Raw genomic sequence first — 27,880 nt, forward strand, 5'->3', positions numbered from 1 at the left:
TATACATAAATACATCATAATTTATTTGACATAGATGGATAGTCCACACCCCAACCTCATCCAAATAATATGACATCTTCATTTTTAATTGGTCAGCAGAATGCTTCTCATTACAACAATTTCAACTAAGCAAAAGAGAAAACAGATGAGAAGATAGAGGCTTTATATGGACACAATATAGCAGTTTGTGTAAACATCAATGGGAGATGAACACACACTCACCATGCTGAACCTAATGGCAAATGACACCATGGCTGTCTAAAGAAACATTCAACACTACATAGACTGAAATTAATATATAAACAAATAATAATAATAGTGAAAATAACATCAATCAAATAGGTCCTTGTCTTACCCTGAGCTCTTCTAACAGACCGTCTGACATCAATTTGAATCAGAATATTGCCAGGAAGTGTCTATCTCACGCACCTGCTTCACAGTACTATGCTTTGAGTTGGACGGCTCTGTCGTACCAAGCTTTAAGGCCACCATGTTCGTGTGACTGTTCTCAACCTGGCTCTAGGTGCATGAAGAGTGGGGGTGTGTATGTGTGTGTGTATGTACACACAGGTGGTATTCCAGGTACCAGAGCTCATAAAGGGGGTGGTTGGTTATAGGGGCCATTCAGTGGAAAATCTCTTGAGGGTGTGATCTCTCCCCTCACTTTACCACCTCTCTAGCTCCATACCAACGCTTTCGAATGAGATGAGTTTAGCTGCACATGTTCGTAGTGCTCTCCGTTACCCTAAAAATCAAAAACAAACAATTTTTCAATAGCTTAAACAGACTTTTACCATATTGAGATTTTCTTACTGTAAAAGTACAGTGACACTGTGACTCGCACCTTGGATGCTATGGCTTTGAGTTTGCCAAGTAGAGAGGGTTTTGTGTACACGATTTCATCCTCCATGTCTCCCTCGTTCTCTCCCTCCATCACAGCACAGCTGTCAGCTCCTGGCATCTCACACTCCTTATTGGCAGACATCACCAACCTGGAGTACTTGTATTCCAACCTAGCAAAGAGGCAAGTGGCAAAATCACTTACTGCAGGAAAAGAAACATAATGTTGTCCTTGTGCATGCTGACAAAAACTGTAATGTGAGAAGAAAAACCCAAACAGGAGGGATGGGATCAAACTGGAGTTTGGAGGAGAGAAAGAGACAAAACAGGAAAGAAAAGAAAGAAGAGAGAAAAAAAAAAGATATTTGTAAGGTAGGCATCAAGAGAGAAAAGGGGAAGTGATGGGGACTAGGGAGGGAGAAAAGTGGGAAGTATGAGTCCGTAAGAGGAGGACGAGAGGGTATAGGGAAGGAGTCAAAAGAGGGATAAAGTAACAAAGGAATACAGAAAGGAAGTAGAGGAGAAGTCAAAAGGAGAAGACCAGTAAGAAAGAAGGAAGAGGGGAAAAAAGCATGCAGGAAGAAAAAAAAAAAAAAGGAGATATGTACCTTTTGCTCTTCTTCCAGAAGTAGCAGATGAGGATGATGAGCAGCACTGCGGTGAAAGTGCCCAGCCCTGCACCGAGCCGTACCCAGAACTCCATACCCTCACATGGCACCGTCTCCTTTCCAGGCAAGGTCACACCTCCCATGCACAGCTTTGGTTCAGTCCACACATACAGCAGGTCCTGAGGAAGGATATACACACATATAGCATTTAATAACATTTAATAAGACAAACCACACACTGAATATTGTTTGTACAAATATCCCTCACATACAGTGACGTCTAAGTATTTGGAGACTTGAAAGACTTTCAAGTCTTTTAGACTTTCAGTTTTAAGGATGTTTAGATTAATATTGGCTGGAGGGATATAAAATGAGCTCCAAATTCTTTTTCCCAGTACTCATGAAATAACTGTCCACACACACACACCTGCTGTGCTCCCTTGCAGGCTCCTTCTATCTGATGGTAGTCTCTCTCTGTGCATGTAGGACAAGCTCCTGAGCTCTCCCATAAGAAATGAAAGGTGCAGCCATCGCATGTTCCCGCAGGGCACTGGCTGTAAAAGCCAAAACCAAGCTGTCACTTCTACACCACACCAAAGCATAGGTAAGGGTTACATGGGATGATAGACATGGAATGGCAAAAACAGAGATGTAGTACCTGGGAACTGAGAGCTCTCCTTTGGTGTTTTTCTCTGGGTTACAGCGAAGTGTCACCACTGCGCTCCGACCAGACTCACAAGATGAGGTTGTCTCCAAGGACCTTCGCAATGGGGGAAGAAAAAAAATAACAAAATAAGACAGAACTTTAGAGTACTTGATTTTTTGACAAGAATTTTTTTTTGAAATTATAGGGGTACCTGTAGTAGAAGTTGACATCAGGGACTTTCTTGGAGGTCTGGGGGTATAGCTCCGGTCTCGCCCTTATTCCATCAAGTGTACTCTCTACTGTCACTCCTGGTAATAATAAACAGAGAAAGATTGATTTGATTTGTGTATTTGGTTCTCTCTCTGAACATAAATTTGATATTAAAAGCCACCCTTTTTCTTGTCGTTATACCTGTATCTTTAAAAGCATTGATGGCAGTATAAAACCCACCGAATGCGGCTGTGCGCACCACCACTGTCTACATTTTATGCTCACTAACCAAGTAATGTGTCAGCCAGGTTAATGGACTGTGAGGCAAGCGCAGTGTGGAAGCCTCGTCCAGTAGCTGGGATTATTGTTGACTGACAGATGAAGGTCTTGACAGCGTTGGCTCCCTCGCCGTTCTCCCTCTGGGAGTCCGTGACGGATAGGTCTGTTACATTGTCTGTGCATTCCGCCAAATGACCCTTAAATGAAGGAAAAAGGGCAAATAGCAAGGACATTGCATTCATACACACAGACTTTTGATTGTATTTTTTCTGTGTACGTGTGCGTCTGTGTTTTCATCTCTTCACACCTTTCCTCCACACAGGCTGATATTGAAGTGATGGAAGTACTTTGTTCCTTTGGAGGTAAAGCTTGGACCGTTCATCAGTGATCCTACAGACCCAAGGAGGCCGAAGTCATAAGTCAGAGTGACATTGCCCTCTGCGTAGGTGAAGTGACAGTCAGTGTAACAAAAACTGTGGTCCTGAAAAAAAGAAAATAAAACATAAATACAGGTATATGAAGCTCAGCGTAACTTCTTTCAGGAAGACTTCTAAAGCTTTCTCCTTTCTTTCCACATCACCAACAAACCTTGTCGCTCTTGCTGGCTGGTCCGCAGGGTTTGCAGGCGTCGGGACCCGGCGTAGTGTGCGGGACGAGGTACGTGTTAGGTGGACACTCTGTGCACTGGCTGGTGCGCGTGTTTATGTAGTGTCCAGGTGGGCATGGCACACACGCAGAACTAGAGGGCTGGGTGCTGAGAGCACAAGCTCGGCACTCAGAGGACACCCCATCAACAGCGTTACTCACGGAGATGGAGTAGATTCGCGCCACGTCGTTGACATGCCGGCGTACCTGAGAGAGACGAATAGGTAGAGAGTGATGCTGCGAATTGGTGCTGTGAAGTTTAAAAAGGTGATATACTTGACATTGAGAACTTTAATATAGCAGTAAACCAACTTTTTCTATGTAAATTTCTAGTTGAGTAATGGTGTCCTGCTCAGAGAATGAAGTCACACTTCCTCTGTGTGTGTTGTAATCTGAGTTTATCTAAGTTATTTGTTTGTTAGCCGGTCTGGCCGCACTTGCATGTTAGTGCATTCGAACCCGGGCCCGCTGCGTCAAGGAGTAAACATCTACATATAGGAGCCCGCTCTACCAACTGAGCTATCCAGGCGCCCGACGTGGTTATATTTACTCAAGTGTCTGCGAGCAAAAGTCTCTGGTAGACACCAATTTCTACACACAGCCATGCTGAGAAATACAGAGGGAGTTGAGTGGAGCTGATAAGCTTAATTAGCTTTGTATCAAGTCATTTGGCAATGGCTTGAATGTACAGGACGTCCATTATTAGAAAAATTAAAAGTTACGCACTAAAGCTTTAAGAGGTATACACAAAAAAAATAAAAAATAAAAAAACTTTCCAGGGATTCCAACCCCTACACATGATTGGATTATAACACACAGTCCTGAACCTTTATACAAGATGTAGTTCTGCCCTCACTTCAAATGCCCACATTCCTGTAAAGCAGGTACTTTGAAAGGGCAAGTTAACGATTCAAGCTACACCTACAGTAAGTGAGCACAGTGATGAAGTAGTCTGTTTGATATGTGGCCACACCACGAAAGATAGTACATTTAACACCAAACAGAAGGGAGTGTTGGGTGTACCAAGTGTGGAGTGAGTTTACAAGACTAAAGGTTGTCCCAGCAGTTGTTTGAACTTGCTGAATAAGCTCTGAAAAACCTATCAGGAAGTTTTCTTGTTTCTGGACATAAGACAATGAATACGAAGGTTGAACCAACATGCAGGCCAGTTTGCCAAATCCTGGGTCAGTGAGGGGCCTGGCCTCTGTGGCTGAGCACATCAAGAGAATGTCATTGTATATGTGAACTTGCTGGGTGATATTCTTTCAGAAATCCTTAGAGGTGGGACATTATTGAATAACTGGTTAATAGTGGTTTTTTTATAAAATAAAAAAACTGAGAACCCAAAAAACTAAAACACAAAACAATACTAAAGATAGTTACTATCCAATAAACATATTGCCAGCCCTAATGTGAATATAAATGAAACTGGGCATACTTACATCTGAAGGTTGGTTAGTCCTCTGGAAAGCCCATGTGTAGGAAACAGAGGCATTTTTTGTCATAACATGTGTGTAGGTCTGTCTTTTTTTCGATTTCTCCCATGATTCCACCACCGTAGTACTCTTCCTGTTTATATCCTGAAAAAAAAAAAAAGGAAAAAAAATACACGTGTTCAATTCCTTCACATCACCTAGATAACCATGTGTATATAGCAGCAAACATTTGTGTGGAGCTATTCCCACCATCATGAAGTAGAGCTCGCAGTCAGCTACACACACAGTTTCAAACTCAAATTTAATGCGACCAAACTCCGTCGCAGAATGGCTTGACATGGACGTGGGGAGCCTGGTGGCAGATTCAAACAGAGGGGGGTGGAATTAGTGACAACAAAAAGAAACAGCCAGCTGAGTGACGAGAGTGATGGATACTGATAAACACCACAGTACTAACTTGAAGCCGGGAACATGGATGTTAAGGATGAGGTAATCATTGTCGGAGCTTCCGGCTCCACTCTGGATATGATCACCTGCCACCTCCCAGCCTAAAAGGACAGGAAAACATTACTATTTAACTATTTAAAGATATGCAGTATATACACTCAATGCATTGACTCGTCAATCACATTAAAATAAATAGATTTAATAGTGTGAAATGTGCTTATTTCCTTTCTTGCAGACAATCAGATGAGAAAATTAATACCACTGTCATGTCTGTAAGGTAAAAATAAAGCTAAAGCCAGCAGCTAGTTAGCATCACTTAGCACAAAGACTGGAAACAGCTACAAATGTAAAACCATTTTTTGTAGTTCTACAGGGTGCTATGTGACAGACTGTTTCTCAGGGATTAACCTCCTGGGGTGTTGTTGTCACTATGTGGTTTGCTATTGCCTGCTATTGCTATTGTTAGCTATTGACCCCGGCAAAGAAATACTCTAGACGTAATGAGCAGAGATGGGAAGTAAAAAAGTACAAATACTTTGTTAATGTACTCAAGTATGTTTTTTAGAAATTTTTACGTTACTATTTATTTTTTTGGCAACTTTTTACTTTTACTCCTTACATTTTAACACGAATATCGGTACTTTCTACTCCTTACCTTTTACAAAATTGGCTCGTTGCTTTAGTTTTGTACTAAAAGGTTGTCTATCGGGTGTGATTGTGAGTGCATGTCAGAGAATAGCTCAGACACACGCCTCACACCGCGAGCAGGCGCACACGGAGAAAAGAAAAATAGACTATCCGGAGGATAATCTGTTGAGATTGTGTGCGTCATTTAACTGATGTTTTCAGCCTGTTGTATTGGTCTGTAGTTTTGGCACATTTAAAAGTTAGCTTGTTTGTGTTCTTCACCGGTTAGCTAGGTCACACCTGTTACCTAGGTTACACCAATTACCTAGGTTGCACCTGGTTGTTGATTCAATGTGATGGCAATTGTGATTAATAGTGGGTTTATTGTTATTATTTTACTAGCATATATGATTCCTATCTATTGTGTATGGTAACCTTTGTAATGTCATTTCTTTTATTACCATACACATAGCCACAGCAGAGCTAACCACGCCCATGTTTGTACTGATGCTTGATTGTAATAAAGCATCAACAGAGAAGTTGTCTCCGTCTGTGTGTTAACAGACACACCTGGGGCCAAGTTGGAAACCAGAATAAGCTTTAAATCCAGTCCTCATCTTGTCCACACTGAGTTTAGAATAATTTCACTGGAGTTACCAATACCATATTGAATCTAATTGGATGGGAACATACACAGACTTCTCACAAAAACTCACTTAAATTCATATCTTGCTACAGTCAGAATCTTATTAACCTGGAGTCCCAATCCCTACCAATATAAATAGGCTATGTGTGTTATGCCTATTGGCAGACAGACATTTAAAATGTAGGCAATGGCATTTCAAGAATAAAGACTAAAGAGCCTCTTTTTAATGTTCACTGTAGTTTATCAGCGTGCTCTCAAGTAACATCTGTCTGGTCCAGGTAGCTTTGTCAGTCATAAGGCTACTTTTAGTTTTATACTTTAAGTAAATTTCTAAGCCTGCACTTTCTTACTTTTACTTGAGTACAGAAGTTAAATCAGTAGCCTACTTCTACCAGAGTATTTTTTAACAGAATTATCTGTACTTCTACTTGAGTACGGGCAGTGAGTACTTGCCATCTCTGGTCATCAGTGAGCTTCACAAGTGCTGGTTGGTGGATGATGTCACCTTTGGACAGAGCCAAGGTCACTTTTTCCTTTTATTCACAGATGTTCTGCTAAACTAAGCTAAGCTAATCATCTCTTGGCTTAAGCGTCATATTTACCATGCAGACATGACTGGAATCAATCTTCAACTCTTACTTTTCGCAAAACAAAGCATATAAGCATACTGTATATACCACGATGGTGACATGTTGCTTTAAGAGATGCATACACAGCGAGAAAGGCCAAGATAAAGAGAGAGAGCACTACTAGACGTGTTTTGCCAGTATTACCCACCATTCATAGTGTCACATTTGTTGTTGCCCACATTGAAACAACTTGTCTTCATGTTTGGAGGAAGAATATTCCACCATTTAAACTCGTAACCCAAGGAGGGCTCAGTGCCTGCTGGGCACCGCGTACAGGCTGCGGGATGAACACAAAGAAAAACACAATTAGGAAATAGAAAAATAACAGGGAGGAATAAAATATATCTCAACAGAGCGGTCAGTACGTTTCAGCCCATCAGAATAGGTCCCAGGTGGGCATGGGGAGCACGTGGCCGTGTCATTGTTATAGAAACCGGGGTTACAGGGGGGACAGGGCTCCCTTTCTCCACTTGGAGGCAACGACACAGCTCCAGTCACACCCTCCAGACAGATTTTAGGTTCAATCCACTTATATATGACCTGCGTCTGAAATTGCAAAGAGATGGAGGGTGATGGACTAGAACAGAAACTGTGATCACAGAATGGGACTTCTGAGTATGTATCAGGGCCTTGTTTCTCTCACCTTGCCTTCGGGGTCACATTTTGTGTGGAACTGGAAATAGTCCTTCCTGGAACATGGAGGTCTGTCCTTACACATAGCGGATCCCTGGGCTTGGAAAATTGGTGAGAAGGCAAAAATAAAACTACATTTGCAAAAGAAAATATTTCAGTTATTAAAAAAAGAAACTGCAGAATATATTTTGGAATTTACAAAGAACCCCACAAATACTGTAGCACTTTAATGCGTAAAGCCAATAGCATACTGTATGATTTTGCTATGATCAAATATTTTGCTATATCAAATGCAGTTGAGGAATAAAAGAATAGAACAAATAATGTGCTCTTAAAGAAGAGCACTTTGGTAGGATACTAAGATTAGGGAGCATATTGCTTTTATCCTCAGAAGAAGCATATTCCAAAACAAAATGTGTTTAACGCAAGCATTATAGGAGCTTTATGAAAAATACAAGGGTATACTCGCTACATCATTTGCCAAAATCTGCTACTCCCTTTTGATCACACAAGCCCTCCACACTGAAATAACAAGCATGTTTATCTTTTGACTCATGTGGGTAGAAATAGGACGAGCTCCCTTTCTATCCTATGGTTGGGTGTTTTGTGCTTCCGCGAGCAGCAGTGATTAGGCTAAAATGAACACTGCACTGCAGTTACATTGTGTGGTTCCAAAAATTCAACATGTGCACATCTTTTTTCTGTGTGTCAGAGTGTGTTCCTACCTGCATACTGAGAGGTAGTGTTACAGGGGGTGCAGGAGCTGGCACCGTGGCCAGCATAGGTGTCCCGAAGGCAGGGTTCACAAGTGGTGGAGCCTGGAACTCTGCTGAATGTCCCCGGCTTACATGGGAAACACTCTGATGTGTAGGCGACTCCTGGCAGGAGGAAATGACAGATAGAAAATGAAAATAAAAATTGAATCGTTGATTGACTTGTCATTGATTACAGCGAGAAGTTTGGGAAAATAGATTAAAATGCGTTACCGACCTTCTATTTGAACATTTTTCAGCAAAACAGGCTTCAACCCTTTGCTCCCCATCAGGACCCCACGTGTCCTCCAGTACAGGATGTTGGTGCCAGATTTCAGGTTCACCTAGAATACACATGATTTAATGCAAAAGTTGAGCATAAGTGGAGAAAAAAGGCTGAAAACTGAAACAGAAAAACACTGTAGTTGGAATGGTGTAAACAGCACGTCAATTAAACTGACGCAAAACTATGCTGCCATAACACATGCTAACATATGCTTTTAAGAAGATCCATGCAGGGATCCCACATTACAACTAATTGTTTGACATATACGTACATATGGCAGCTCATTTCACAGTGTGACAACAATAAGCGATGCCAGCCGCTTAAGCATGACTTATGCTTCTGCGTTAAATCTACGTTAAAAAATGTAACTTCACGTTGCGGCAAAGCAGGTCGCTCAACTATGACTTGGTAGCGTTCCCCCTACACAATTCCTGGTTCTCCTTCTTCTTAACAACATGAAATCAAGGAGAGGGTTTACTTTTCCTGCTACAGATTTCCCACTCTGTGGTCAGAAAGCACAGGGGAGACACTTTGTTTCTCACATTGTGACTCTAGAATCAGTAATCACTTCCAAGATAATCAGTGTCACTCTCTCTACCACCCACCAACCCACCCTCTGCTATTCTCTTGAGGAGGCCGAAGCACACACACCAATGCAGTATGAACTTCAGGCCACTTAAGTAGGCTACAGCGAAAGCTCTGCGTGGAGCCTCCATGGGACCATAAATCACACTTTACTGTACTAACAGGCTTCCTGCTTGTATACACCCATTTATACCTGCTCCGTGTGAGTTCAACACATTTATTTTGAGAGACCCAGGCCAGCTGCCAAAGATGTGTCCTCTGTGGCTATGGTTTATCTTGCGGCATGCAACACTTACCGTATGGGTTGCCCATTCACCATTATTGGTGAGCTTGAGCCACTTTCTATCAGCAGACTGATCCATCTCCTGACATTGGTCATTCTGGATCTAAACACACACAAATCCGTGTCCATCAGCTGAAACGCTCACCTATTTCAAGGTAGTGTTTTATAACTACAACATACATTATGTGCACTGATGCGCAATACAAACATATTAACCTCTCTAGACAGAAATGTGTGTTGTTTGTGGGGGCAACTTTATTAAACATTAAAACATCTGTCTTTACAAGACAGATGTTTTAATCTGCTATGACGTGTCAGTACACCTGCCATGAGAAAGGTCAATTAACAGATTCTCAAATACAACAATTTAGGTCTAGTGTAGTATAGTATGCTGTCTGATTCATGCATTTACTTAGAATGACAACTATCTGGGGCAATTTGTAATTAGATCTAGCATTTGTTTTCCATTAACATTAGCATTGTGGCCATTACATCAATAGGGCATTCATGACGAGTAATTTGCTTGAGATTGAACAAAAAAAAATACGGAAGTACTCTACAGGCTGTCAGTGCAGTCAACACACAAACACACTATGTACATACAAACAAACAGCATCCACTTAAACAGATAGATAGATCGACATACACGAAAAAGATAATCTAATTAGAGTTTAAAAACGTACAAAGAATTCAAACAGCAGATTGTTGTCTGGATACTGGTACTCAAAGCTGACAGAGCCCTTTTTCTTCAGATGAACAGCATAAATGAGGGAGACTGTGCATTCATCCCTGTTGGACTCAAGATAGTTTCCTTGAGGTACCCAGGAAGAACTACAAGGAAGAATATATCAAATTAATTATACACTTCACATCCAAATTTCAGTTTTTCTTGCTGTTTCCTCACACACCTGTTGCAGGTGGGCCTGTCATCGCCGTGGGGACTGTTTTCCAGTGAGGTTGCCAGGCTACTGAATCCAGCAGGCATGGAATCCCATTGGTCGAAGCGGATACCACTGCCAAGGGAGTAGCTTCCAGCTGCACACTGGGTACACTCCTGAGCCGACATCTCAAGGAACTCCCCAGCCTTGCATGAGAAGGCTAGAGGACACAGAGAGACAAGGTACAGAGGGGTGAAAAGAAGAATATCACACTGAATAACTTAATTTCTTAAAAATGATACACCTAATATAGAACACATACAGACTAAGGTGACAGAGAAATAGTCCTGCAAATCACTGCCAGTAAAATGTAGCCCCTGTGATCAGGGAACTTAATCTTTACATCCTGTTCCACACTGGGGGTTTTTCTCCCGTTAAGTCATAATGTCTTCTAAGTTTGTCAATTGTTTGACTGTTTTAACAGTCTCAGCTCTACCTGAGCTGGTCAAATGCCATTCACTGTAATGCATTTTTATACTTCTAAGCAACCAGTGCAAAAGGTGAGTGGTTAGGCTGTGTAGTGCTGTGTGTCAATGTGCGCAGCAGAAGTGTTTGTAGGTGGGATTTGATTTAAGGATAGGTTGCTGTTCATTTCCACAGTGACATAATTAATAGGTGACAGTTAACTTAAGTGGGCCTCTTGCAGTGCATTATGGTGCAATGGATAGCACCCTCATTACCTATGGCAGATAGCGTGTCCAATTATGAGAAAACAAGTGTCTAGTGTTCTTCCAGTAAATATGTATGAGATTGAACAGAAAACACAAAACATAAAAATGTCACTATAACATAAGGAGTTAAGAGAGTTACCTCTACAAGCCATTTCACCTTTTTTGTGCAGTTCATACATTAAAATATCTGTTAGAAAACACTAGCTGACCATTAACATGCACCCTATTCTGGGATTGATCTCTGATTACATATAGATTTTACCAAGGATAAACTCATCTGAGCCATTAGTGAAGCAGTGTTGTGACAGTAGTTCTAGAAAGTTCTGACAAAGAACACTTGTATGACCGATGATCGAATATTAGTATGTTTTTCTGCCTTCCTGGCTCCACTGTGATAAGGCACCTTTCACCACTATTGAGAGGTCAGTGGGGGGATGGATTACCCCCCCAATCCACCTTAACAAAAACAAGAATTTAATACACCCTATACTTAGCAGACCTGTTCCTTGCCACAATATTACTACTTACAAATACTATAACAACTATTTACATTTGCCTGTGAATGACGGTGTCCATTCAAAAGCAACAACTCTGCAAACTTACTGTTTGGACAGATTTCCTCATAGTGACAGATGATTGAGGAACACCAGCATCTGTCACCAGTTAATGCATCTCATATTAGACAAATACAATTATTGTGTGAAACATCATGACCCATTAATGATTGACAAAAAAAGCAATTATGTGCCAGTGTTTTCTTCAGAGTATTGGCGGGGGGTTTTGCTATGCATTCGGTTGGAGAGGATATCCAAACTCTTTCAGCCAGCTTAGCCAGATACTAACCAACTAAGCCAGATACTAACCAACTAACTCACACCACATATACTTACTGCACTCTGTGCCACGTACTGGCTCTGGTAGTCCAGTGCAGGCCCCGGGGCTCTGCGGGATTGCCACTCTCCACCGAGATCCTGTGCTGTCACACTCTGTGTACTCATAGTAGTAGTCCGTCTGCCACACACACACACACAAACACACACCCACACACACACACACACACAATGTAAGAAATCAGTCGCCATGACAGTGTAAGACCCAAACTATGAGCAAACGTAGGTCAGAGGCAGGTCAGTAAACATAACACCACAAGAGGCCTCCATCCACATCAGAGCCTTGACTCATCTCATTCTGGGTGACAATACACCAGAGCAGCCTAAATGGCTGCTGCTACTGCATTAGCAACCAGCACGGAAATTAACTTCCGTATCCAGCTGCTTGGGCCTTACAAAACATGACTGCTTGTTACGCTGCTTTATCTCTTAAGCCACAACCACTCTTCCGCCCTGGATACACAACATACCATCTCCACGGCGATGGGAATAGGGGGGCATGGCAGCAGAAGGAGCCGTTTTACCAGCAGCTTTTCAAATTATTTTAGCTTCATGAACACTTAAGACATTTGATAATCACACATTATAGATTTAATCTGTGGTCTAGAGTGAACACCATTTGCTTGATGTTCTCGCGTCCACAGAGCTTTTCTCCGTCTTTCCATCTACAGAGGAGGGTGGCCTGATTTCTGACAGTTTACATAATGTTGCTCCTTGAGCAAAACCAGATTTTGACACCGCTGCACATGCAGGCTGTTATTGTTAGAGGAATGAGGTCCACTGGTGTCTGTGGGTCCGGAGATAGAGCTCAGTCACACTGATGATAAGGGGAAAAAACAGATTTGAGGATAATTGTAAACCAAAATCAATGATTTAACATTAGAGCTGCAGACATAAGAAATGTACTGAGAATAGGATTGTATTCTGAACTGTGTTCCACTCATTATCTCTTGGGACGCCTACAAAAAGGCTAGTCAGTCACTGATTTGGCAGACTTTCAATTCTCATCTCAATCTATGTTTCAGGATGAGAAATCCATTCCTGAACGCATTTTGAGATTTAAAACTAAATATCAGCCCTGACGGCATACGTTGTCATCCCAGAAAATGTAGCACCATTTAGCACTTCACTGGAGAGCTGCAGTAATCTCTCGGCAAGTGTGAAAAGAGAGATTGAACCAATAACTCAAAAGGAATGTTGCTCCTCTATCTTGGGACTGTCTGCTGTGTGACTGAGCTGCCAGCCTGGCCTGAGGAGGTGTTGAGTTGAGCCAGACCAGAGGGAAGGAAAGGCCAGTCCATGCAGGAAACTGATAACAACCAGACCAGCACTCAGTGCTGAAGTTCAACACACACCACCAGACCCCATCAGAGATTCGTGCTCCCCCATGTTGTTCAAACTTGCTCTCTCTACAAGGGCAGCAATGGGAATTTTGCCTACCAACCCTGCTGCAAAAGATAAGGAAATTCATTTTTAACATCATAAATCAGCCCGGAAATCATTTTTTAGTCGTAAACTATTTAATATGTGGATTATCAACTCGCTGTCAGCGTGTGCAGCCTCTGCGCGTTTTTCTTATTGCCATCCCCTGTAGTGAGCTCAATTGACAATCAAATCGGTAGCATTGAAACATGACGAAGCCTTATCGACCGAATATGGCATCTCTCACCTCGCTACACAATCGCTGTCCGTTGGCCCCGTCAATCAACCAGAGCGTGCAGAGGATGAGAGCGCAATTGGCCACGAACCAAGCAGAGGACCGCATTGTAGAGCATCAAGGGAAAGAAATAACAACAACCTTGATCCAGGATGGATAATTGTATCTTAAACCTGAGTCAGAAATATCTCTGGTTCGGATCGACACCCGCTTCTGTCGCCTCTTGTCGGCAGATTGTAACTCTTACCACCTGCGATTATCCTCAGACGGTGCGCTCCAGGGCGGCCTCATCTTCCCAGTCACACTGAGCAGAATATGAGAGTTCTTCCGGTTAATCTTTTCAAAGTAAAGTTCGTGACGCATGTGTGAGGGACAGATTTGTCACCAGTGTATTTATTCTTGCCGTTTTTTTTCCCAATAATTGTGATATAATTCAGTTTTTATGTAGTATACAAAAGTGTTCATTGCCTCCAAGTACACACTGTTTTGCCACTTTATTGTGAAGATCAATACACGTAATGCGTCTATTTGTCTGGCTGTCGACTGACTTTACGCTGCTGTGCGTGTGTGCCTTTAACCGCCGCCTCTGACGCTACTATGACGTCCCTCAAAAAAAAAAGTATAAATTTTGTGCGACGTAATTTGTAAGCTATATTTGGTTTACGTGAAATATAAAAGTAAGCGCTAGAGGCAAGTTAACAGTCTCTATTGAGGTCATTGTTGCATATTTGTTTAGGCTAATGTAGCTGTGAGAATAACATTGTCAGAGCACCAAACTGCATTTTGTATTCATCTTCATCTTGAAAACACCTCCGGATGGATGCACTGTAGAGGCCATTGTTGTCAAATCCCAACCATTGTAGTCTATGGCACCGACCGCCAGAGGGACGCAGAGCTCTGCTACAACATTGCTGCTGTATAGATGGATGCTGTAGGCTAGTGTGTGTTGTTGGCCTATTAATCAGCATGCAAGGAGAACAATCAGTTTATATTTTTGTGCCTGAAGGGAATGATTTTCATACACATAAATGGCTTGTTTGCATCTATGGAGGTCTGGCTTGTGGAGCAGAGCTGGCTCAGCTGCAAAGTGCAGGACCTGTGTTGTGGCATAAGGCAAACTCTAGAGAGGCTACAGATTTATGCCTGTCAACAGGGTGTGTTAGTCCCCTGTCCCTGTTAGTGTGTTAGTTGGTAGGGTGTGAATAGATAGTTGAAATGAACACAGAAACAGCTGTGCTGATGAGGCTTAATTCATCATACAGAGGTAGAGTGAGAAAGGTGTAGCAAGAAATGGTTAATTGTGAAATGGTGTTCCACTGTAAACCTTCAGAATACAAAGCCCTCTCAAGACACCCTAGCAATCATTTCAATCAAGCTTGCTGCACCAATTTATTGTTTACATCAAATAAAAGAGACTATACTGTACAAGATGCATCTAAACTGTATATTCAGAAATTCCTTTTTGTGACAGAATTATCTTTATGGTAGTTATCAATATCCAAAAGATGTATTCCAACATCTTACACCCTATATCTGAATGCAGCGCAATAGTGGTTCTTTAGTAGTGTAATTATGTTTGGGCATCATTGTTCTACCTAATTTTTACAGGGAATCTCACTACATCCAGTGAGTTGCTTTCTTTAAGAGCCACAGTTCCACAAGAATACAACCAGTAGCTGCTCAGTCATTCTTTTGCTTTTGCTTTTTTGCTGCTGTCATATAAGTAAAATATCACCCAGCTTTTTCTTTTAACCAAGTTCTACCCTAATACTATAAGTTAGCTTTAAGTAGCCTATTCTATCAGAATCAACATGATGCAGACAATGTATATCTTCTATAACAAAACACACAGTTATCAAATGATTTTTACTAAATTCTCTTGAAACTGCATCCCTTCTAAGTTTCTAAATAGTTGGTGCAAACTATTTCTTTGTTTACATCCTGAGACAAAAGAACTCATGCATGTTTCATGATCACACCCAGGTTCAATTTGTCAGGGTGTGTTACACTCACAACATGGAGCTGCCTCAAAAAGAGAGTACTCACAAGCCCACTGTTGGACTTTATTTATTAATGCATGCAGACTTTGAATGACAACAACTCTGTTACAGCCTGTCAAAACTCCATCGCTCACGTTACACAAAGATGCACTGACAACAACCAACGTCTGAAGGTGAACTGGACTCATCATGGACAGTAAACTGTAAAGTTTATTTCCCAGCGAAGACTCCATGTCATATGTAGACCCAGAACACTGTCTGTCACCCCCCACCCCCCATATCCAAGCATAATCCAACCCATCCTACCAAACTGTTCCACCTGCTTCTCCATGTCAATCGTCTCCAGTAAAAACAAACTTACTAGATCACATACACTAACAAAAAAATTATCTGCCTGACCACTCCCGCTATCCCAGAGCCAGCTCACTTCTAGCACTTAAAATAGCAAATAACACTGATCAACCCCTCAATCAACACGTCACATTATTTCCCTCTGGAGATACAGGGCTCTCAACTGGAGAAGAGCTTGTTTGAGCAGGAGTTTTGAATGCATTCACGGAGACTTTGTCTAGGGACTGTATTTGTATGTTGACAGGTGTATATATGTATGTTGCTGTGTGTTATGATATGTACTGGCTGTGGAAACAAATATCCCTTTTGGACAATAAATCTAAATCTATAATTTCTCCACCTGACATGAGTGACATTATCTGATTGTTGATCTTCCCAACGTTCAGGATGCAATCACTGTTTTGGAGATGTCTGGTGAGCAAGAGGGTCACGTTACCATTGGAAAACAGAAGAGGAATGTAGATTAGAATGGCCACTATTAAAAATTAATACTGTGGCAATTAATAAATCAATAGTTTATAGTATTTACTCCTATATTTCTGGGCACCAATACCTTTCTAAAATCTCAGTCATCTCTGCACTATGACCAAACTGTTGCCTATTCATTTGAACTTGCCACCTAATGAATCAGTTGGACCAAAGGTACACCTGTAATTCATCTTCAAACAAAGTCGAACGTTGTTTTTAATATTTCTGGAAGTATAAATTCAACGCTTTTATTTTGAAATGCAGAGCGTTCACAAGTGTTGCTCCCCCATAAACTTTAGGGCCAAGACATACTGTCACACTACATTGGCCATCCTGGGCGAGTTTAATGGCCGGCTATTTAACCCCTGATGAAGCTGAGATGATGGATTGGGCGTTTGCAATGAAGATTTGAGTTTCTTTCATTGGAATGCAGGTTTTCAAACTAACATCAAAACATCCTGTGAATAAATCTGAAACTGCACACATGACCCAATGGCCAATAAGATGCTCTGCATTTTTGTCATAACTCCACGCTTGATGTTGTCTATGTAAAATACTGATTCACCAGTAGACCAGGCCGGATAAACTAATGAAACAAGTCTGCCTTATGTGATTATATGAATATTTGAGTAGTCGTTACCCAAGGACAGATGGGTTTTTCCTGTCTCACACATTCTGTCTGAAGGTCTCTCTCTCTCTCTCTCTCTCTCTCTCTCTCTCTCTGTCCTTTCTCTTTCTCATCTCAGGCCTATCGCTTACGTGTTTGCCTGTAACCTGAACTCTCATATTCAACCATCTGTAATACTCCAAAAACCTTTACACTCAAGGCCACTGCTCTGTGATCAGATGGGTTCATTAATTAATGGTAGGGAAGTGTGGAGCAAGTATATTAGTAACTGACCCTAAATCAGATGGTAACCAGAGCCACTGGCACCACCCCTGTCTCCAAACTCACAACAGACAAGGGACTACCTGGTCAAGTAATGAGACACCCAGCTCTGACACACTGCAACTCACTCACACACACACACACAAACACAAAGAAAACCCTGAGACTCTCACACTCACACAGACAAAGGTTGCAGGGAGGCAGATAAGGGAGCCTGAAGGGCTGAAGAAAAAGTGACCCTCGCTTGTAAATTGTGGGTGAAGAAACCTGGCTAGGGATCTATTTTCTGTGAGAGAAAGAGAGAATGTTGTACTGACAGATTGCCCTACTGACCGTGGGATGGCCGACACAGACTGGACTTTAAGGTTAAGTCTGGGATAAACTGATGATCCATTGATACAGCTGCTGTTGCTGCCGCTGCTGCTGCTGCTGGTTAAGTGGACAACAAATGCTGCTATGACACAACAAGCCATGCTGAAATGGAGGACATCTTTTGAGGATATTTGTTGGCATGGATCAAGCTAAATGTTGTACCAGGATAAAGAGATGTTTTTATTTCATTTGTAACTTCAAAAGTGGGGAAATGGTTGTCACGTTTTTATATAGTGCATTTGCCTTCTTACCACTTGAAGGAAATTCTGCATATTCCTTACTGGTTATTGTTCATACTCTGATCAAGGTTTTGCTGATGTACAAAATGCTACTCCAGATTAACTGCCTAGTGTTGCCCCACACACTGAAAACCCACAGATCCACCTGCAATTAGGGTTTATTTCACTCTCTGTTTTGATCATTTCTGAATCCACTAATATGCATGGACTACCTTGTTCTTCTCTGGGCCACTGTTTTGATACTTCATCTGATGTCAACACTGATCCAGCACCTTCTCAGGAGCACAACAATTCCAGGCAAAGCACAAATACCCATGGACATCCGGCAGCAGACCCAGTTATAACCCAACCAGAAGCCCTACCATGCAGCCCACAGGAGCAGCAGCACAAACAGCCTCAGAGGACTGTCAGCTGTATCTCTAACCACTCTACCAGAACAATAAAAGGAAATGGAACCAACTCAAACTCTATCTGCCAACTGCAGGACACAGATGATGATCCATGCCGTGAGTCTCCGCCGGCCTGCTGTAGCCTCTCCCAGAGCTCAGAAGATGATGAGCTGGAAGTAGAATTTAGTCCTGAGCTGGAGCTGAAATATCCTCAAATACCCAGACCCTCCATAATTATCAGACAACCTGAGGTAAGACAGCTGTGGTCAGTAAATTCTGTTTACAACTGATGCTGTCAATAACAATCAATAACGTAATTCAGTATGACAGCAATAGTTTTGACAGGAGGCAAATAAATTATGGAGCAAAAAAACTGCAGTTGATTGTTGATTTCCTGTAATACATTATATCACCACAAGGTGGGTGTAGAAGATACATGACTGAAATAAGTTATTCACATGGTGGTGTAAGTAGACATTGCTCTGTCAGGATTCATTTCATTGATTTCTCATCAGAATATTACAAAATCTTCTTATCCCTGAGATGTGAAGCTCTGAAACAGACACATACAAACCCTCACACAGTTTGCAGTTCCTTAGTTACTGTAGATTGGGTGTCAGTAAAATGTGTTCTGAGCTCCTTTGTCTGGGTGTTTATGCTTGTATATATATGTGTGTGTGTGTGTGTATATATATGTGTGTGTGTGTGTGTGTGTGTGTGTGTGTGTGTGTGTGTGTATGTGTGTGTGTGTGTGTGTGTGTGTGTGAGTTACCAGTATTTAGTGTTCACTAAACCCCCATTCCAAGAAGAGGATGACACATTATGTAAGCTGGGCACCGCAGGCTCCGATCAATAATGCTGATCAGATATGGAAACTGCATGAGGATGAGATGGAGGAGGGGCTGGTTTTACTAGGAATCCTGGAATTGACACTGTTGATTACTTCATCCAAAGGGAGACATTTCATCAGCAGATGTTTTGACATCTGTTGGCTTTATTGTTTTAAGCCAGAGGATTGTCACGTTTGATACAGTCTAAGTTGAGAAATGTGCAGTGAAAGCTGAAAGTATGACAATTCCAGACCGACTAAAACATTGAGCCAACTCTAACCATTATTTAACAGATTTGTCCTTTAACCTCGCACCAGCCTCACAATACAACTGTAGCAAAGCTGCTCATAGGCCACCAGTACAGTACATATAGAGGACATCTCCCAGGGTTATGAGACTGTGAATGTATACAACTGTAACCTCCTCCAACACAGCTTTTATTGTGCTGTATCAGAATGAGTTGCAAAGGAGTGTTTTTACACAATCCATGTTCCGTACATTCTGTGGAAACAAGAAAGAGGTTTCACAATGTTTACTGAAGCAAAGCAAATATTAAAACGTGTAAGCTTACACCGAGGGTTGCTTCCGTATTGAACTGTGATCTAGACAGCAGGATCAAAGAATTGATCCAGTGGAACCCGGGCATGATCTGAGCATGGCTGTTGCCTATGCCTTGTAGAACCCCATCTCCTTCGCAGCTGACCCCTCACAAATCACAACCAAAAGCTTAAGTGATTCCTGCCCTTGTGGCACTAATTAATGTCCTCTCTGTTAAAGAGCTCAAGGGACTGAATGTAAAAATACTGTCAATTAACGAAAGGAACATTGTCAAAAGGCTGCGTGGTGTGTCTGAAAAGAGAAATGAGTAGGAGTTTGTGAGCATGACTAACAGAGGGTGACTTTGGTGTGTTATGTGCCAGGCCATCATGTCATCCACAGTGTGCAATTCCTCTGACTTTAACATTGGTGTTTTTGTTGAGATGTGTCCAGCAAAGCAAAATGTGTACTGTAGCTCTGATCTCCTGGGCCCTGAGGCTTTATCTTTGTTTGTGTGTCCATATCAGTGTGTGATAATACGGTTGTTGCATTTATCTCTGACCCTCCCTCAAAGGCAGACATGTTTATGGGACACATCCAATTTTCAGAGCCGAAACAGCTTGATCACACACACACACACACACAACGATTATATGATTCATGAAAGAATGTTTAACCATAAACAATCAAAACAGGATGACAGAGAGCAAAGAACATGAACATTGCCTTAAAGAACAGCACTGTCTATCTTACATGTAACACTGGCTTCAAACTGTATCTGACAGTAATTTATTGTTGTCTTGCATGCAGACATTTAACAGGAGATAAAAGGGTGATAACCAATGAATTCCAGTCCCTGGGTTATTAAATTTCTTGACCATGTACGGCAATATTAAGATACTATTTACATGGATACAATAATGTGTTACATCATGTACGCCGAGTGCTAAGATCCTTGGCTTTACCTTTGTGTTGCCCCATAAGTATACCTTGCGTGGTTCAGCCTCATGCAGGCTTGTACATACTGTGACGTCCAATGGATTGATGTGCTTGTTATTCAGATTCAGATGGCGTTACAGTGACTGACAGTATATCTTTGTGTTCCCTTCCCACACTCCCCTCAGGAATCAGAATTCCAGGAAACGGCGTCTGACAGGTCAGACGGTAGGCAGGCAGAGGATGGAGGGTTATCAGGTACGGAAAACAACACAAGCTTCCTCCTTTCTTCTCTCTACGCTCCCTTTCTGCACCCCTGTTGGGCACTGATTTGACAATGGAAAAAGTTCTGGCTGGAGCTGTCCTCCACTGATGGAAAAACAACTTAGATTTTTATGTGGAGGGGAACATATTTGTGAAAAGAATTATCCTGTTTATGAGGAAATGGTTCACCCAAATGTGTCAACGTGTCTTCATGAAAGAATTTTTGGTCTATAACTTGTCTGGTCATGAGTGATTAGGGAGCCTTCTCTTTGTCGGTCTGAATAGTGATCCTGAGGAAAGGACAGACATTCTATATGTGTGTGCGTGCGTGCGTGGCATATGTGTGCGCGTGTGTGCGTATGTGTTCACTCACCTTGCCAGGATGTCTGGGAGGAGCTCAGTGCTGGCGGTTACCTTGGCGATGAGTCTTGGGGCAAAGCACTGGGAGGGGGGGAGGGCTAAAAATGGGTAAAAGGCTGGAGTTGAGTGGTTGATTAATAATGTGATTGAGTGTGTACTTTGCGTGTGGCTAAAGTTTGAATTTGAGTGTCAGGAGACCTACGGGAGAGGGGGTGTGCAGCCACATGGCATGCACAAACCAAGGCTGTCCCATCTGCAGTCAATTGCTCTGCCTTTTTTTCTCTGACCCCATCTAACAATATTACAAAGAAATATTATTAAATACAATATGAGTGAATCTGACGCAACAAAAATCTAATTTTGAAAGTTTTACAAAGGTATATACGCATGTATCCCATGCTTCTTATGAGGTACAGTATATCACATGTGTTTGAGGTAGTGAAAGGAGGCTCTCCTCTTCTGTGTTCCTGGTGGAACAACAGGCAGATAGGTTAACCAAACTACATTGTCATGAATGCTTTACTAACCCAGGACAGTTCTTTATGTGCTTTTAAAGGATTATCATCTTTAACTATGCCTCGGTGCCACAGCCACATGCACAAAACTGAAAACAGAAAACAAGAGAACATCTGCTACATGAGGTTGAGAGTTGGGATGTCCAAAGAAAAAGCACAGTAAGACTGACAACTATGGTCTCTGTGTTCCAATGAGTGCTTTTTAGACAATACAAGGCCACTTTTGTCCCCCCCTACACCAAGGAAAAAATGTGAGAGATTATGATGCACCAGGGGGTAATGTAGGTATAGAACCTCCTCTGTCTCCTCTCTCTCTCTCTCTCTAACACACACACGCACACACACACACACACACACACACACACACACACGTGCACACAATTGTCACACTGACCTTGATTTTCTGTGCTTATAGTGTGTGTGTGTGTGTGTGTGTGTGTGTGTGTGTGTGTGTGTGCATTGTTGGAAGGGCCTTCCTGCTCTCTGTGTTGGAAATCCTGCTTATTCAGCTTATTCACACAGGCAGGCAGGCAGGCAGGAAGACAGGCAGGCAGCTAGACCGGCAGGCAGGCAGACAGGCAGGCAGGCAGACAGGCAGGCAGCTAGACAGGCAGGCAGGCAGACAGGCAGGCAGGCAGGCAGGCAGGCAGGAAGACAGGCAGACAGGCAGGCAGCTAGACAGGCAGGCAGGCAGGCAGGCAGACAGGCAGACAGGCAGGCAGGCAGGCAAGCAGGCAGACAACTAGACAGGCAGGCGGGCAGGCAGAGAGGCAGACAAGCAGGCAGCTAGACAGGCAGGCAGGCAGGCAGGCAGCTAGACAGGCAGGCAGGCAGGCAGGCAGGCAGACAGACAGTTTATGATGAACTTGAATGAATGGCATGACCTGTAGTTTATGTCAGAGCTGTGAGGGAGTATTTGCGTTTGTTGGTACTGCATGTGTACACATTCTTAAGAATAAAAAGCTTTTTATGTAGAAATTATAAAGGAGGGATGAATTATTTGATTTGTGTATCCATGAAAAAAGTGTTCCTAGTTTGAACATATGAATGTTGTATCAATTTCTAAGTGTCCTGCAAAGATTTATATCCCAGACATATATAAACTTACTGTGTCTGCGGTCTGAAGGAAACGATAGACATGGTATGTATTGGGCACTTTTGTCTAATATGTGGATATTTCACCCTCACTGTACGGTAACAGAGCCATATGCTGTCATTCCTGTTGGCAGTCATTAGGCTAAGTGGAAAGGCTCTGTACAGTAAATCTCAATAAATCTGGGTGGCTTGACCAGTAATAACAGTCTCTGCTGCGACAACATTCAAAGACTGCAGTTAAGTGATGGTAGCTTGATCTTTTTGCATATGCTCACGTGTGACATTCAAACATATGCAAACACGGACAAACACAAAGGCATGCGTATGCAGGAAATGGCATGCAGTCTGTCATTTTCTCATCTGCTACACTTCAGTGAATCAGTTTACATTTAGATTCAGTTACATCTAAAAAGACGTAAGTTGTCTTCAAATTCATCTTATGTGACTGGTATAAATCTGTTGTAACAGACATCTAAGAGGGAGGTACACTAACAAGAAGAATAAAACTAGTGACAAAACCCAGTCTACTGCCCTCTTTGATTACTGTTAGAAAACAGCAATGTACCACAGAGAGCGAGCCCTTAAAATATGTTAATGTTTATTGAAAACTGAGATTTATTTGTCAAAGGAATCATAGTTGCTCCAGACTGTGTTTTATGTCATATTCACGGCAAGGGAAATGTCTGGGTTTGTATTAAAAAGAGACACCAAGAAAGGGAATACGGACAAGAAAATAGTGAATGACCAAGGACATCAACAATAGAGAGAATGAAAAAGCATGGTTGTGCATCAGCTGACATAAAACCAAGACAGCTAGTGAACAAAAGATTTTTTCACAAGTGTCCTGGGAGGCTGACGCAGCACTAACCTCACAAACCTCATCCAGCCAGGCATCACGGTGCTGTGTTGTTGTGTGTGTGCAATTGTATGTGCATCCACGCCTGCGTGCATGTGCATCTGTGCAGAAAGGGACACTGTGGTGTGAGTCATCCAGCAGTGATTGAATTAGCTTAACTTTGGCTGAACACTAACAGGGAGAAGAGGGACAGGCAGGAAAAGCAGAAGGCATTACGTTACCCCAAGAACTGGTGAACACATCTCGGAGACAGACAGGCTGACAGTGGGAGTGTCATCCAGATTGCATTAGAAATCTGCCAGCCTTATTAAGGCTACACAAACGGCCTGCGCACACCCTCTGTGTAAAGTCACTTACTCTGACCTAATTGGCTGTTTCTCCCAAAACACATGTCATAAATGTGGAATATTACTACAGTACAGTGTTTTATCTTGTGGTTTGTCTTGAGGTTACATGCTCTAGCGGTACCTGGTTCAGACATAAGGGAGAAAACAGAATGGAAAGAATGCATTAAGTCTGTTTAGGGGCAAGTGAGAAAAAAAAGAAAATGGTGGCTTGTTGTTAAAAAAGATTAACTTTCAGCAAGTATCTCAAATTTAAACGAGGGCTCTTGAACGTACATTGCTTCAGCATATGGTGGCTCTACTGCTGCTTTAAACCCCCAGTCATTTAGAAGTAGGTCACACACGTTGGCAGTGTTTATGTACACCACAATTACATGCAATTATTTACCATCTACTCCTTTCCTGTGCTTGTGTGCTGTTAAAAATGTTTTAGATTCTTCACAACAGCAATTAATACATTGCTTGCTTATTTGGTATTTTCAAATTCAAATTCTGCTATGTTTCAGTTTGTGTCAGTGAGCAACAAACATTAACAAAAATTGAGCACAAAAATTGCTCTTCCTAAGTTCTTCAGTTAACTTAACACAAATACTACACTTATCTGATATTTACTTACTCATACTTGGCTAGAAAAGAATACGCCTCAAACCTTATTCCACATAGATTCACCATCACCAGTTTTAAGTCCTGCCTTCACTTACAGGAAGACCTCTCTGTCACCATGGTTTTCAGATAACTGCCATATCCTGTTTAAAGTGGGAGGCCCTTGGAGGCCTGACAAAGAAAAAAACAAGGGGCCTCACATGCATTCCTACATACACACGTGCACACAAGAACTATGGGAAACTCTGGGACAATCACAGAAACATCTGTCCCAGATGTTAGACGTTGACCAGATGTTAGACCAGATGTTCAGATACCAGCAGCATAAGATAGAGAGGAGGGGGCATTGAAGCTGTCCACTTCCAGGCAGTGACACTGAGAGAGAAACCCCCTCACCCCATTTACTGTACACACAGGAAGAGGCAACAACATGACCTTCAGGATCCAAACCTGTCCACTTCACCAAAACAGCATTTATTTACAGTAAAAGGATGATTTCAGCACTTTGAACTGTGTCTATATGTTGATGTGTGTCCACACAGGTCAGTCAAGGGACATTTTAATGTTTTGAACTGACATCCCATTGTGTACAGTCACAAACTAGCTCAATGCCTTTGACAAGGAGGGGAGACCAGTCAAGTTAAAGTGCTGCAAAGTAGTTTATTAGAAACAAGCACAACTAATTAGAAATGAACATGGAGTGTAGAGATTAAATGCATAAGTAGTGAGAGGAATGTATGGATGAGTGAGGAATGTGTGCAGGCAGCAAAACGTTCAAACAAACCAAAACCTGGACCAGAACACCTGTGGATCCTAGGAGAGAGAGGAAGAGAGCAAAGGGCCTGGTATTTTTAGGCTTGGGGGAGGCCTAAACAGGCCCTCCTGACTTCAGGCTGCTGCAGGTGGAGGCAGGTTAGTCAGGTCAACAGAAAACATAGGTATTCAGGGTTAAAAAGCACAGTGGTTTTGAGCTGAACTTTGTGTCTTTTCTAGAGGAGTAAAACAGGGTTTCAAAACCACTATTTGGGCGGGTCTCAGCATTGTGACTTCCCCGCTCAATCTCTATAACTCAGATGTGGTTGATGAGAAGAAGAAATATGAAACTTCACCGGAAACCACCGACAGATGCGATGTATTTTTTCTGATCATTGCGGATGGTGCTTCACAAACAGGCCAGTTGCCATAACAGTAAGGAAGTACTTTCTTCCTATAGTGGTAAAGGTTTTAGATTTAACAGGATTCAAGTTGAAATAGCAATGAAAGTAAACGATACAAATGTATCTATCAAAACAAGTAGTTATGTAGATGAAGTAATGTCTGTTATTTTGAGTTGAGTTTAGTTGTAAGTTTTAATAATAGTTTCACATTTTTGGAAAATATACTTATTCGCTTTCTTGTCAGATGTTAAATGACAAAATTGTAATTTTTACATTTAGGTTTTGTGGGGATAAGAACAAACGAGATACACCATGTTAAATACAGTAGAGTTGCTGGTCGCCACAGAGCCAGGCTAGGTGTTTCCCCGTTTCCATTTTATTATGCTGAGTGAAGCTAACTGGCAATACGTACATGTTCAGCATACAAACAGAGTGGTATCAATCTTCTCATCCCCTGAAAAGAGTTAGCACATAAGCATAGTTCCCAAGATGTTGATTTATTTCTTTAAGCCCTAGAAATACATGTGAAACATGGTGAGGATGACTAGTAAAGCTAGTGATAGTTTTGCCCTGACTTAGGGTTTCTCAAACAGCTTTTACTACTTACACACGCATCTGTTTCCTGCATGGTGGGAGCTCTAAATGTGACTTGGTCTGGAGGGAGTGTCCTCTCTGTCATGGCGACCCTCTCGTGACTCATCCTATTGTTCAGCCCAACACTCTTAGTCACCCCTCTCTTAAATTATGAGAAGGTCCTTAGGAATGTTTTACTTCTGTGACACACACTTTCCACCTGCCTTGATTTAAAAACACAATCCTTGGGCCATTTTCTGCTCCTTTTGTCATTTCCAGTAAGCTTGCTCTGGTTTGGGGTGACCTCTATCTCACCCAGTAAGAGTGTTCACCCCAAGGAGTCTTTTGCAGCAGCACAGGTTCAAATCCGACCTGCGGCCCTTTGTTTTTTGTCAACCCCCATCTCTCTCTCCCTTTCATGTCTATCCACTGCCACTTTAATAAAGGGAAAAGCCCCCAAAAGACAACAACAACAAAAAAGGCTTGTTCCGGTAATTCTACAGCAACATACCGGACTTACATCTTTATGCGACACAGCTTGAACCCAGTAGAAGAAGAAGAATGTCCCCCTGAAATAAGCAGTGCAACGTAAACCTTGACATGAAACTAGGGGGTTTCAGGGTGCCGATTTAACAGAAGGGTGGGGGATAAGCAGATACACTGATCCTTCATCAATAAGCAGATTACTCTTTATCACAAAGAAAGCTCGGGATAGTCAGTATGCTACAACAACAGACAGCAGCCTGATCTGATGTAATCAAAGTGAAGAATGACTGATCTTCCTGAGGGAGAGCTGCAAACTTCACCCTTGAGTTTTTGAAGAAAAAGAACCAATCATTTTTGAAGGACACTATAGTACACTTATTAAAGTCTGGCTGAATTTTGGATCAATGCATATAAAATAAGGCACATGTTTTCACTTGATGTCTTTGGTCTGAACATTTCACTATGTTAAAACACTATATAGCTTCAATATAGACTTGAAACTAAATCCTACAGAATATCAAACATGATATTGATATAATACCTTAAAGTTACTTACAAATGGATGTGTTTATTTATTTTAGCCATCTGGGTGTAGCCCAACAAGCCTTAGATATAATACTGACGTCAAGACGTGTTGCCTGTTTACACATCCAGCAGACAAAGATCAACATTAGCTTTTATTTGTATTTTTCATGGGAAAAAGTCCATTGTCCTTTGAGCCCTGTTTTTGTATCCATCAGCTTAGAGAATTAGCTTTTCGTCAGCTATAATTGCTGCACTATGTTCACGGCAGGGCTTGCTAACTCTGACTCGCTGTTTGGTGCTGGATATACAGCGGGTTAACAGAGCTGTTTGAACGACCACAGCTGCCACTGGTAATGTGGGTCATGAGAGCAATGAGAGCAATC

The 27,880-nt window shown here is 42.0% G+C and overlaps 1 protein-coding gene across 1 annotated transcript; it reads right to left on the reverse strand.

Moving 5' to 3' along the window:
* si:ch211-233h19.2 (uncharacterized protein LOC565175 homolog) lies at positions 1-14,018 on the reverse strand. Its single transcript, XM_034879358.1, has 22 exons — positions 13,721-14,018; positions 12,052-12,172; positions 10,461-10,650; positions 10,236-10,383; positions 9,566-9,655; positions 8,637-8,742; positions 8,372-8,524; positions 7,657-7,745; positions 7,379-7,559; positions 7,162-7,290; positions 5,122-5,212; positions 4,914-5,016; positions 4,671-4,808; positions 3,172-3,435; positions 2,891-3,064; positions 2,594-2,780; positions 2,306-2,402; positions 2,107-2,208; positions 1,876-2,002; positions 1,449-1,627; positions 845-1,013; positions 1-745 (listed from the first exon to the last, which is right to left on the reverse strand). The coding sequence occupies exons 1-22, from the start codon at positions 13,814-13,816 to the stop codon at positions 677-679; spliced, it is 3,003 nt and encodes a 1,000-aa protein (XP_034735249.1). The 5' UTR covers positions 13,817-14,018; the 3' UTR covers positions 1-676.
* Between the last annotated feature and the right edge of the window lie 13,862 nt (positions 14,019-27,880).

Source organism: Etheostoma cragini, chromosome 8, assembly GCF_013103735.1.
Source record: "Etheostoma cragini isolate CJK2018 chromosome 8, CSU_Ecrag_1.0, whole genome shotgun sequence".
NCBI lineage: Eukaryota > Metazoa > Chordata > Actinopteri > Perciformes > Percidae > Etheostoma > Etheostoma cragini.